Raw genomic sequence first — 13,376 nt, forward strand, 5'->3', positions numbered from 1 at the left:
TGCGTGTACAGGTGCATACGTTATGTCCAGGCTAAGAAAAGCCCCACATGATGATGCGACCAGCCTGGCCTCACAGCAGCTCTCTCCTCCCTGAGAGGAAGGACCCACGGGACCCAGTACATAAAAGATCCTGGACTCTTCCAGAACTTTGTGGGTGTACCTTGAGTGAAAGAGCCAGGAAAAGAAGCTCATAGCTATGGGATCCTGGAAAACTGACTTCTAATTCCTAACCACTAAAATGGGTCCATGAGGGTCCCGGGTAGCCTGCACACCTCCCAGGCTTTTGTGGGGCTTGCAGGAGATCTCAAATATTAAAAACGCGGGTTTCTCCAGGCATATTTTCCACAGGACGGCAGTGGTTATTAATAACCCTCCCTGAGATCTTCCCATGGAGTTTACAGATGATTTATGATTCCAACGAAGGACCAATGAGCCCCGCCATCGAACGGCGCGGGGCTCCTGATGGCAGCATGGCTTTGATTACCGCCAGATTCCAGCAGGCTTCAGGAGCAGAGCAGACCCCCAGGTAAGCCAAGCACATTGAGAGCCAGGGAGTAGGCACGTGACAACGCGCATGCACACACGCACCCAGCGGAGACCCTGCTTTGCTGGAGAACACTTCAGCTTCTCACGCTTCTCAGAGCTTTTCGCAGTTGCCTGGCTACCCTCCAAGCCCCAGCATCTTTTCAAACGGGGCAGGGATTTCACACACTTAAGGAGGTTGGTGGGAATCGCGTTCGGCTGTTTACATTTGGATTGAAAAGGGCTGCAATTCACACGCGCCCTTGTCAAGCGGCGTCAAGTCCTAATCCAAGGTACTGAGGTGTGCGACAGTCCTCGGCTACGCTTCGATTTCTCTTTCAACGTTTCCAACATGAAAAGATGGTGCCTACTGGGGGTCAGAAGGCAGGGCTGGCCTCGGCCAAGAAGATGGGGGCCCAGTGCTGATCATTCAGCCCAGATCAAAACAGTTCTGTCCCATTCCTTCCTGCCATCACACCTTTGCACGACCTTGCGCCGGCATAGCCTCCTCTCCCAAAAACCTCATCCGAAAGCTGATGACCGTTCGAGAGCCAAGGTAGACGGGAAATGCAGGGCATCTGGGTCACAGCCTCACCAACACGCAGCTATGAGTCCTGAGACTAAGGACTTAGGCTTTCAGAGCTTCACTTAGCCATCTGTACAATGGGGAAAGAGGCTGGTACATACCCATGTGGAAGTACTTGACAACTGAATGAGACCATGTCTGCAAAGCCCTGGGCACAGCCCCTGCCATGGCATTTCTAAGTACGTGTCACTCTCCAGGAGCTTTGCCCTGTGCCCGCCTCAAGCTGAGTTCTTCCCCCTCCTGTAAACACCAGCATCATGTATGCTCATCCTCTGATCCTCACGTGTCGTATAAGTTTAAGTATCGGTCCAACCCTAAAGGTTTTTGCATACACCGCTCATTTCACCCTGGAAGTTGTGCCCGAAAGCTGACTCCACATTCCACCCCACTTCATACCTAACGTGTTGCTCTCTACCCTGAAGAGGTAAAACAAATATCCATTGGGTGAATACTGCCCATCATTTAAAGGGGAAGTTGGGCATCAGGAGGCGACTGACGGTGACACAGAGAAATCCCAGGTAGAATTCAATACTGGATTAAGAGGTAGGATCCTGCAGTCTCACATTTGTCTCTGATCTGGTTATTCAGCGTCAGTTGATGTTATCAATGGGGGAGGGAGGGGGGATAAGTTTCAAAAGCTGGTCACTAACTCAGGAGACCGGTGTAAGGCTAGACAGAATGTGATGCAGGTGTGAACAATATATGGACATTGTAACAAAGTATGAATACACATTCAAATATGGGAAGCGACGCCTTTCTCCAACTACCTGTAGAACGAGACCCCATCTGCATCTGCTCGTCTGTCAATAATGGAGCAGACACTGGGGGCTGTTTCAGGGGACACACGGTGTGGACCAGGAGTGGCTGAGGCTGAGCTCTGGCCAAGAAAGGGGCCCCTCCTTTCTCAGGACAAGCTCTTGGGCACTGTGGCCAGTTGCATGCCTCCATGTCAAGCCTCTGTGCACCAACAACTCCCAGAAGTGAGACAGGAACAGGGAACGGAGTTTGCTTTCTTGTCCCACAAGGTGACCCAGCTGCCACGCTCTGCCCACCACTGTGGACCACGGAAAATTACTCTGGGACTCTGACACCCCCATGTTTCTGAGAACCAAAGGGAAAACCCTGATCTGGTGGAGGCAGGGGGTGTCTTATTTTAACAGGCTCAGACACACTGAATGATGAACCTATTTCTCTGCTACTGAAATGCTGATAAGACTCCAACCATGATGCCAAGGCACAGAGAGCAAGCTCACCAGCTAAGCCTGCCCTCAGGGAGCTTAGAGGGCGGCTCAAAGCCAAGGGTACAGAAGCAAGGGGGCAGCAGCCGTGACAGCTGCAGGAGAGGAGGGGAACGATGGCCCTCTGGCTCAGCACTGGAAGATCGAGGGCTAGCACCAGAGGTGAGGGAACCCACGTGAACGCCCCCCCCCAAAATCGCAGCATCTGAGCTAGTTAGGGAGGAAGGGCAAGCCAGGCAAAGGAACAGCAATGCAAGGGCCCATGTCTAGAGGGTCCAGGTCATAATGTCTAGTGTGGGGGGAGGTCAGAGGGCCAGCTGAATGTGGTGGCTTCCCTAAGAAAGGAAATGGAGAATTCCATCTGCTCTCACAAACCGCATGGGGAAGTGGCAGCTGGTCTTCCCCACGTGCAACACCTGCAGGTTTGGAAGAGAAACCAGGGGGAAGGATCTGCCTTCAGGATGACTCTATAAAACCAGGAACCCACGGGGCCATCCTCGCTGGCTGCATGAAATGAGGCCACTTTATGAGCTGCAGGTTTCACCACCATGCCGTGTGTTTTTTTTCCCCTAAGTCATAGCATACATCTGACTACCACTACTCCGCATGCCTACAGAAAACAAGGACTGTGGGTCCGCCTAATCCCTAAAATAGCCCCATGAGATGGATCATGGTATCACAGCCTCTTTAGACGTTAAGTGAAATGGAGAGAGCTCGGTATTGACTAAGCCGGGATTCTATCCCAGTTCATCCTGACTTCACAGCCCCAACTTTTAATTGCTACAGCAGCCAGCAAGGGTCAAACTTCAGCCACATCATAATTACCTGGAGGGCCTTTTAAAACACAGATGGCTGGGCCCCATGCCCACCCAGAGGTTCTGAATCAACGGATGTGGTTTGGGAAGGAGCCATTGGGTCTAAGAACTTTGTGTTTTTAAAAATCTTTTATAGCTTTTTTTTTTTTTTTTTTTTTTTTTTTTTTGCCAAACCCATGGCACATGGAAGTTCCTGGCCTAGGGACTAAACCTGTACCACAGCAGAGACCCAAGCCACAGCAGTGGCCAGGCCAGATCCTTAAGTCTCAGAGCCACCAGGAAACTCTAAGAATTCACCCCCCCCCCCGCCCTTTTCATTTTCTTTTTACGGCCACGGTGGCAGGTGGAGGTTCCCAGGCTAGGGGTTGAGTCAGAGGTGTAGCTGCAGGCCTACGCCATGGCCACAGCAATGTAGAACTGGAGCCACATCTGTGATCTATGCCGCAGCCTGTGGTAACACAGGATCCTTAAACCACAGAGTGAGGCCAGGGATTGAACCCACATCCTCACGACACTACGTTGGGCTCTTAACCCACTGAGCCACAATGGGAGCTCCCGAGAATCTGCAATTTTAACAAGTAACAGGGAATTCTGATGCTACTGGTCCAAGGACGAATAGACTTCTTGCCCTACAGAACACTGCCTCGCATGTGTTATTTACCTTTAAATTTGAGACAACACTAGAGGTCAACTTTCTAGGTCTTGTTCTAGGAAGAAGCCGGTTATAGGTAAGCTCTTACAAAGCCTCATGCGGGTTTCCAAGGATATATCCAAACACGCTTTAAAACCCCATGAAAGAGGTGCACGCAAAATATCAGTGATGAAGGCAGAGAAAGGCAGGGGGTGACATCCAGAATGTAGCCTTAGATAAATGAGCCAGAGCCCAGTCACCATGCCCTGAACAGGTGCACCCCGATTTTAATGCAGAGGCAGTCTGTCTAGCCATGCAAAGGTAATTGTATTGCTTGTCAATCACTCTGAGGCTGCAATATGCTTTGCAAGAACATAATGCAAATGCACAGCTCATTTTCTTAGATAGGTAATAACAATAGTTAAATATTTGGATGGATGCAAGTAGGAAATGATAGCACTACAGCAAATTAGTTTACTTTATAAAAAAGGTAAGAAAGTAAGTACAGGATGCCCCAACTGTACAGTCTGTTTGTATAACAGGATCTATCCCAACAACCAATACATTCTTGAAGGGAAGCTTATTTAAAGCTGCTCTAACTTACTGCCCATTCCACGTGGAAAAATAAAAATTTTAATTTATCCAAATCTACTTGTGTTTTGAATAGATATTAGGTGGGTCTGTAAACTCACTGGCATTTGTACAGAACTGCGTGGTGTGTGTACACTGACATTTTCCTAGGGAAAACACATCTTTTTAATTAATTATCAAAGGCATCTATGTCATCCCCCCCCCCATTTAAGAACCACTGACTTTCTAGCAACAAACCACTGTTTGGTCTATCAATGCACCCAGTCAAGAAGCTTTTTTTTTCCTTAATGGAAGAGGTTATGTTTTAAAATTGGCTGGGAATTTAAACAAGAATGCACACCAAAACCAAAACCAACCAACCAAACAAAAACCCCCCAAAGCTAGAGAGCCCAGTAGAAAGTATTCTGTGAAAATATGATGATGACTTTAATTCCTCCTGTTCATGTGAATCCAGGAAGTACCTAAGCTGCAGATGACACCGTCTGAGGATGAGACATTTATAAACAAAAACCAAGAAGCATGGCCGATTTAGAGAAAGAAAGGTACACACCTGCAGCCCTAGGGGCTTTTTGAGGACCTGACCTGAAAGCATTCCCAAAGCATCTATTACAGGCTTTCGTCTGGCCCTGGCCAACTGTAAGAAGTTTCTCCCTGGGATATTACCCTAGGTTTCCTATACTCACAGGAGCGCTGTCTCCTCAAAATACCTCCCACAGTAACTGAGAAGCTGTATACAGATGGGTCGTAATTAATGACCCGAGAAAGTGGACAACGTCTTGCTCAAAGATACACAGGGAGCCAAGACCAAAACCCTACAGCGAATGCTGGATGCTTGACTCAGAGGAATCGTGATGAAAAAAAATAAAAAAATCTCCCAAGGCTCTCTACCACTCCTATCTGTATCCCCATACAATATGTGTGCTACATAGTAGATAGTGGATAAGGTGCTGTGTAATAATTAATTAACCAGTGAAGGCCAGTCACAGGGGGTGCTGTGGGGGAGGACTGCGGCTTTCCTCTAACATTGGGTGTTGGGCTGAGTCTGCCATATGTCTCTGATGCTTCCACCTACCATCCCCATCCTCAGATCACCAGCCTGCAGCTCCCCCGAAGGCAATCCCCCTATGGGTGCTTTCTCCCAAAGGTGAATCACACGAAGACAGACTAGACAGGGTGGCCCCTCTACAGGGACTGACTCTGGGATCAAATGCAAGGACAAATATGGACGACGTGGTCCATTCCACCCTCTCTGAGACTGTCTGCTCGTTAATATTTTATTTCCCATCTGCAGATTCCATAAACCACTGAGGTGCCTCTGTCTGAAGCCATCTCTGTGGCTTCCGGGGAACGGAGGTCTGTGAACCGCAGGTCTGTGAACCGCAGGAGCCTTCCAGCCAAAGGGTAATGGATGCGTGGAAGGAGAGGTGTGGAATCTGCCTGAGGACTTATCACAAGCAAAAGGGGGCCTGGAGAAAGAGACGAGTGCGGGCAGCTAATAAAAAGTCAATAACTATATCAACAGCGACAACAGTAGCTACGGTTCACGTAACACGTGCCACCTGATGGAACTGATTAAGTTGTAGCCTTACATGGATCTCCTTGTTTCATCCTCTATCAACCCTGGGGAGGCAGCTATAGTTTTCAGTCACCTGCTAAGGCCACTGTGCCCACAGAGATGATTAAGTCAGCTCCCTGGGCAGAATGAAATAGAAGAGCAGGAGCCAATCTTATCTGCCCCATTGTCCGTGTCTGTATAGGACGGTGGCAATCCTGGACTGTGTAGACATTAGCTTTCTGACGCATCACCCGTTCTCGCTCAATTGATGTTATCAATCAATAAGGAGCTGACTGGCCTAGCCTAGGGCTTGCGCCTCATTCCCGTGAGGCTGCCATGGTCCAAGCAGAGCCCCAGACCCACCCAGAAGTGATCATCTATTCACGTCCCAATAACTTTCCATTTAAAAATGGGAGGACGAGCGGATGGGGCTCCTCATAACCTTTGTTCTTTACTTGCTGGGAGGGATTTCAGAAAATAGCAGGACGTGGAGGGGAAAACCAAATTAATAAAAGGAAATGCATGAATGTAAGGGCATGCTTAGTGAATCCTGTATGACCATCTTGATGCTTGACACTTCTAAGGGTCACCCAAGAAGCGATGGTACCTCCCCAAAAGGAGCCACTGAGGGGCTGTGGAAATTCTTTTTTTTTTAATCTCTGAAGAAATACATGGAAACCGTACATGAATATAGGATAAATGACACATTTGGGGCTGGAGTTTTAGGAACAGAGTATATTCATATTGGATGCTTCATGAAGAATGGAGGTTAAGGTTGACAGGTATGCCTTCAGTTGGTGACAGCGGGGAAAAAGAAATTCTTCCTTAAGAAATGTAGTTTGCTAGGTGATGGCTTCTAAAAAGATGGGGCATCTCTGGGCGTGAGGGAGAGTTGCCGCGTGAGATCTTAACGTGGCAGTTTAGGAAGTGACTGGATTTAAATGAGTCCTGTTATTTGTTTCTCTTCCTGGAACCCTTCTCTCAGCAGCCAAACTGGGCTAAGGGCCCTTTCCTGGTGCTCACCTGACATCCTACCTTATCACTTATCCCACTGATTGAAACCATCAGCTTCTACGGTGCCCTCTGCACTTGAAGGTAAGAAACGCCTCCCAAGGTGCCATCTGCCTCAGCATCCTGAGTGCAAGGCAGTGCACGGAGCCGAGGGAAGCACTGTTAAGCTGAACTGGACTAGAGGAAAAACATCAGTCCTCCCTAGAAACCAAGAAGCCCAAGGACTTCGCAGACAAACAGCTACAGGAAATCCACACTCATCCCTGGACCATCTGAACCCTGATAAGTCACTTCCTGGAAACAGAAGTGGGTGTCTGCTATGTGCTTGCACCCAGTACACATCCCGTCTCTCTCTACTCCAGCCAAGGTCTGCTCTGTGCCCTGCTCAGCTCTTCTTCTTTCCAAGATGAGCTGCCCCTCCGCCCCTCCCCCACGGATTCCTTCTGTCTAAGCCAATGAAAGGAAAGGAAATGTTCACGGAAGATGCTGAGTTCACGCTTTTTCACTTGGTGCCAAGGCACTCCAGGCAGTTGGCAATCCAGCAAAACACCCAGGCAACTAGCTGCGTTTCCTCCTTTTCGACCAGTGCTCTGCTCTAATAGAACATGCAAACACGGACACACACAACCCCCAGCCCTTCTGCATTTCCCATCTCTCCTGTCTTGAAAATTTCATCTTCCTAGTAAGTGGGGTTTCAGAAGTCCAGCCATAGTATTGTCAGCAAACAGACACAATCCACCGTTATAACCAAAATGATTAGGAAGACTGCTAGAATATTAAAATGAAATCATGTCCGAAGCAGTCACAAACAACGTGTTTTGCCGCTTGGAGATGCCTGGGTCTCTCCCTGGTGAATGTGGCATTAATTAGTTATGCATGGCTATTCCCAGCAAAGAGCAAGCTCATTAGAAGTTAGCAAATTTCAATTTTACAGCAGGTATGTTATTCTGAGATTTTTTAGAAATCGTGCGTGTGAGGATAAGCGATGTAATTTTACATTTTTCTGTTCCATATAGCAGTGAGATACTAAAGATACCTAGACCAAAAAGCTACAATTACCATCTAAGGTAAGGTAATGATTTTCAGACAAACCAATGTGATACAAATGTGCAATTTTGCATTTATAGCTTATGAATCTTGCTCTAGTAATTACATGAGCCTAGAGGGTACCTTCTTTTTTTTTTTTCCTTCATAACTCATTATGTGGCCTGAGGAATAACAAATCATTGTTTCTGCCTTTCTAGATCTATAAAATGGGCTCAATACTGTGGGCTGGAGATAATGATTGTACTATCAATGGGTCCTTACAACATCAGATAGATAAGACTTGAGACATGCATTATTTTGGAGGGTCAGGAGAATTTAGGGCTAATTCATCCTTGGTTCATTATTATCCACCACCTTTTCAGTTAAAGTAAAAAAAAAAATATTTTTGCAGTAGTATTGTGCATTAAGAAGCTCCAAATTGATCCACCTCTAAGGACAACACAAGACATGCTGGATATTGTCTTGTTTCTCTGCTTTTATTTTCTTTTCCTGATGATTCCATCAGGTTTCATTTCTTAATATTCTTAACTGTTTCATTGCATTTGTGTTTAAAACACTTCAAATGCTCTACGTTGGAATGAGTGAGATGTGAATAAATAATGAACACAGAGTGCTTCCTTTTGTCCTCCGCATAATAGAGATGCTTTAGGCTGATTCGGGTTTTCTAAAAGATGCATACCCACAGAGTTATAGACAATGCAGTTAACCCTTTTCACACAGTCCTGGATATCTTTCTACGGACCAGAAAAGCTGGTCACTGGCTAGAGAAGCCTCATGCCAGACTGCTGGGCATGGCTGGGTTTTCCTTAGAGGAGTACTATTGGCATTTGGGGGTCCCATAATTCTCTGCTGGGGTGGGGGATGGAGGGCCCTCCTGTGTATTGTGGGATTTTTTAGCTGCATCTTTGACCTTCGTCCACCAGATACCCCTACCCCTCCCCACTCCAGCCATGACAACCAAAAATGTCTCCAGGCATCCCCCAAATCCTGTGAAGACCACCACCAAAGAGACTTCCCTCTCTGAGGGGGCCAGAATGTTCTAGGCTTCCTGACAGCAAGGCAGAAAATGGAGCATTTCACAATCGCAGCCCATCACACCAGTACCACTTTTTTTTTTTTTTTGAGCATTCACCACATTCCTTGATGTTCACTTGACAATAACAAAGTCCATGCACAGAAAGACCAAAACTGGCCCTGGGACCAAATCAACCTGCATTTTCCTTGAGAAGGGAAAAGGAAGGCAAAGGCCATTTTGGAAAACTCAACTAGAGGAGTCTTAATTCCGATTTCATTGAACTTCAAGCATTTGCGCTGGACTCCACGCCTAATTTTCTCAGCCAAAGGTTCACACACCTTGAAGCACAAGATGTCTTTGGTGGAGGGAGGGGGGTGCAAGACCACCGCAGGGATTTTTACGTTTGCAAACCTCCCGTCCCCCCATAGAGGGTTTCAAGGGGCAACTGTGATCCAACCTCCTTAATCAGCAGATGTTTGCAATCATCAGAGAGGCGTCTTGGGCTGTAACCATTTCTCTGTTCTCCAGCATTCAGTCTCAAAGAGAATTTACATAACAACATGTGACATGTAGAATGCTTAAAGGCACCAACCATGACAAGACAAATTACGCTCATTTTTCAAGACTCTTTGCAAGGTGCTGCACGGCAAGCGCGCGGGCTGCATGCTGGGCGGTTCCGGTGGGGTGGTCAAGGCCGACATGCGCTCGCTCGTTCGCACGCGGGGGTTTTGGGGGGCGGAGGGGGGGGCGGTGATGCGATGCTGGAGGCCTGCCCGGTGAGGGGCTGCCTCACTTACCCGCCATAGGCCGGGATCGGGGGCGGGGGCGCTGCGGCCCGGAAGGTGTTGTACACGGTGCGGCCACGGCCTCGCAGGTGCGCGCCTCGGTAGGCGGCCGCGGCGGTGGCGGCTGGATACGGGAAGCCGGGCACTGCGGGCGAGAGGAGAGAGCAGAGTGCAGGCTTTTAGACCACACTTGGCTTTGAGGGGCCCCACCACCTACCCAGGACCCTTCCCCTGCAGGTCAAGGCTGGACACCCGCCTCGCTTCCTGCCCGGAGTCAGGCTTCTAAAAGTTGGCAGGAGGGAGGAGACCAAGGTCGGCTACTAGAGAGACGGTGCTGCTACTGCCTGCGGTCCCTCCAAGGTCAATGCCAAACTTTCACAAAGAATTCTTCCTAACAGGGGAAAAGCTCACTGCACAGCCTTAAATTTTTTAAAAGGTACATTGCAAGATGTCTGTGTAGTGTATTCTCAGCTCTACCATCCATCTACATGCATACGTATACACATGTATCTTGTCCATAATAGGCATACGGATGGGCACACAATATGTATATTTTCTTTTTCTTTTTTTTTTTGTCTTTTTAGGGCCACACTCATGGCACGTGGAGGTTCCCAGGCTAGAGGTCACACTGGAGCTGTAGCCACTGGCCTACATCACAGTCGCAACAATGCCAGATATGAGCCACAGCTACACCACAGCTCCCCTCAACACCGGATCCTTAACCTGCTGAGCAAGTCCAGGGATCGAACCTGCATCCTCATGGATGCTAGTCAGATTCGTTAACTGCTGAGCCACAACGTAACTCCATGTGCCTGTGTTTTGCATACATGTGTAAGTATGTATTCATGTGTGAGTGAATATGTATATATATGTACATTGTGTGCATACACAATATACATGGGTGTTTGTGTATGTATATACATGTATGTTTGCATGTGTGTGAATATGTATATATATACATGCATATGCATATAATTATATATACAAATACATATAAATATATATTCCCATGTGTTTGTGATTATCTCTGGGGCTGAACTTCACAAGTACATCTTAGTACTTTTCCCCATAGCTTTTCCCCATCCTATTTTAATTGTTCCCCATATTTTTCTTTACCTACCTATATTGCTTGTTAAATTTTTTTCACTGAAATATAACGTTCCTACAGACAAGTGTATGTATCCTAAGCGTGCAGACCCATCCTGCTCCAAGAAACAAATTATTACGCACGTCTCATCAGCCCCCGAACCATTTATCCAGTTTATGAAACCATTTCTACAACCACCATGACTACAGAGAAGTCTGGCAACTCGGCTCTTAGGGAGAGGGTTGCTTCCCCTGGAGAAAAGTTCTCTGAGCAGAACGAGGCGAGGAATCAAGTGGGAAAGGAAGCCTAATGCTTGAGATCCCTGATAATAAATAGGGTTCTTCTGCCTGAGCTGTCCTTCCTCCTAGAACGTCGGCAAACCTAATGCATCGGGGTCCAGGAAGCCTTCAGAAAACCACTCTTTCTGTTCTTGGCATCTCAGTGCTCTCCCCATGCTGTTCATGCCTGTCCCATCCCACTAAGTAGTGGGCACGGGTGCCCACAATGAATGCCACGGAGAGGGCCCTTTTTAAGGAAAATACATCTGGGAAACTGCTGTCCCAGGAGATCTGTATTAAAGGCTCAGAAAGCCTTTCAGTGAGGGAAATGCATTAACACCACTGACTTCCTTTGTCCAGGAACCCTCGTTGGCAGAACACCCAGCCTCTCCCGGAGAAGGAAGAGAGTCAGTCATTCATTTCACTGACCTTTTCTGTTCATCGGCCAGCTCCCTGAGACCTCCCACCATACTCATCTTTGCATCTTCCCATGCCCCCACCCAAGTCAGCAGAAGCCCCCTGACTTTATCCACAGTAGGTTCTAAATACTGGACATGGTAGGGGCTCGATGGCCTAAATACACAAACAAGCAAATGAAGCCATGGGCTGTGGTCCAGCCAAAGGGCAGACTATCCAGGGAAGCTTGTCTCTCTGTTCCAGACTCTCCTCTCATCCTATTTACCTGACAGGAGCTCCGAGAATTTCCAGAGAGAGGGAAACAGGTGATACCAGATAGGAAGGATTTCCTTCCCCCACAGCCCTGCCTCCCCTGGGATTCCAGACTGTGTGGTTAATGCCACACAAGGCTGGGAAAGACACAGTTTCCCGTGGCAAGAAACAAACTCATGGACATGGAGAACAGACTTGTGGTGGCCAAGGGGAAAGGGGAGGGATTGAGAGAGACTGGGAGTTTGGGGTTAGTAGATGCAAACGATTGCATTTGGAGTGGATAGGCCATGAGATCCTGCTGTATAGAACAGGGAACTGTATCTAGTCACTTGTGATGGAACAGGATGGAGGATATATAAGAAAAAAAAAAATATATATATATATATATACATGACTGGGTCACTTTGCCATAGAGCAGAAATTAACAGAACATTATAAATCAACTGTAATAGAAAAAATAAAAATCTTAAAAAAAAAAAAAGAAGAAGAAGACAGACATGTAAAGACTCTGAAAGGCCTCACAGCCAAGGAGGCTCTTTTCAATAGTTAACACAGGCAGGGAGTTCCCGTTGCGGCTCAGTGGAAATGAATCCTACTAGGAACCATGAGGTAGTGGGCTTGATCCCTGGCCTTGCTTAGTGGGTTAAGGATCTGGCGTTGCTGTGAGCTGTGGTGTAGGTCACAGACGCAGCTTGGATCTGGCATTGCTGTGGCTGTGGCATAAGCTGTTGGCTACAGCTTCGATTAGACTCCTAGCCTGGGAACCTCCATAAATCACAGGTATGGCCCTAAAAGACCAAAACAAAGTTAACACAGGGTAATTGCATTACCTATTACCTTAAAGTTGCCTCCATCCTACCCCCAAACTTCTGAGAGGGGCTTCCCCTCTCCCCTGCCATCATGTTCAAGAGCAGATGGCCCCCACCCCGACCCCATCAATTCCCATTACTCCCAGAGGCCTTGGACATAGTCGGTTTGCAGCGGCATGTGGGTGGCAGGAGGCAGGGAGAGAAAGGCAGTGGGGTTTCTCACAGGAGCCATGCCCAATTCTGTATCCCCTCATGTAATTGCAGGGAGAACTACAAGGGTCAGAATAACCTTGACCTTGAAGTGAAGGCACACGGCCTATCATCTGAAACCCTCTGCATGTTCTTCAATGGTCAACAGCCAGCCCATTTTGTGGATTCTGCCATACCCTTCTCTCACGGTGCTGCTAAAATGCTAGGATGTAGAATCCAGCTAGAATGATGTTTCCTTTCTATTTGGGTCCAAGAAGACCAGACTGGTTATTATTTTTTCTTTCTTTTTAAAATTGCACCTATGGCATATGGACGTGCCCAGGCTGGGGATCTCATCAGAGCTGCAGCTGCTGGCCTACACCGCAGCAACACCGGATCCGAGATACATCTGCAAACTACGCCACAGCCTGTGGCAATGCTGGATCCTTAACCCACGGAGCAAGGCCATGGATACTGGTAGAGTTCTTAACCTTCTGAGCCACAAGGGGAACTCCCCATACGAGTTATTTTTAACCTTAAAAAAAATT

General features: G+C 47.7%; 1 protein-coding gene across 17 annotated transcripts in view; it reads right to left on the reverse strand.

The window, feature by feature from the left end:
• RBFOX1 (RNA binding protein, fox-1 homolog 1) overlaps positions 1 to 13,376 on the reverse strand; it is a 2,271,070-nt gene that overhangs the window by 60,054 nt on the left and 2,197,640 nt on the right. For all 17 annotated transcript variants that reach the window (XR_002342915.1, XM_021088068.1, XM_021088065.1 and 14 more), the window contains one exon: positions 9,809 to 9,941. Coding sequence is in view for 16 of the 17 variants with exons in the window: in XM_021088068.1 (XP_020943727.1) it covers positions 9,809 to 9,941 (133 nt within the window). In the remaining variant the exon portion in view is untranslated. The remainder of the gene's footprint in view (positions 1 to 9,808; positions 9,942 to 13,376) is intronic.

The sequence above is a fragment of the Sus scrofa genome, chromosome 3, assembly GCF_000003025.6.
Source record: "Sus scrofa isolate TJ Tabasco breed Duroc chromosome 3, Sscrofa11.1, whole genome shotgun sequence".
Lineage (NCBI taxonomy): Eukaryota > Metazoa > Chordata > Mammalia > Artiodactyla > Suidae > Sus > Sus scrofa.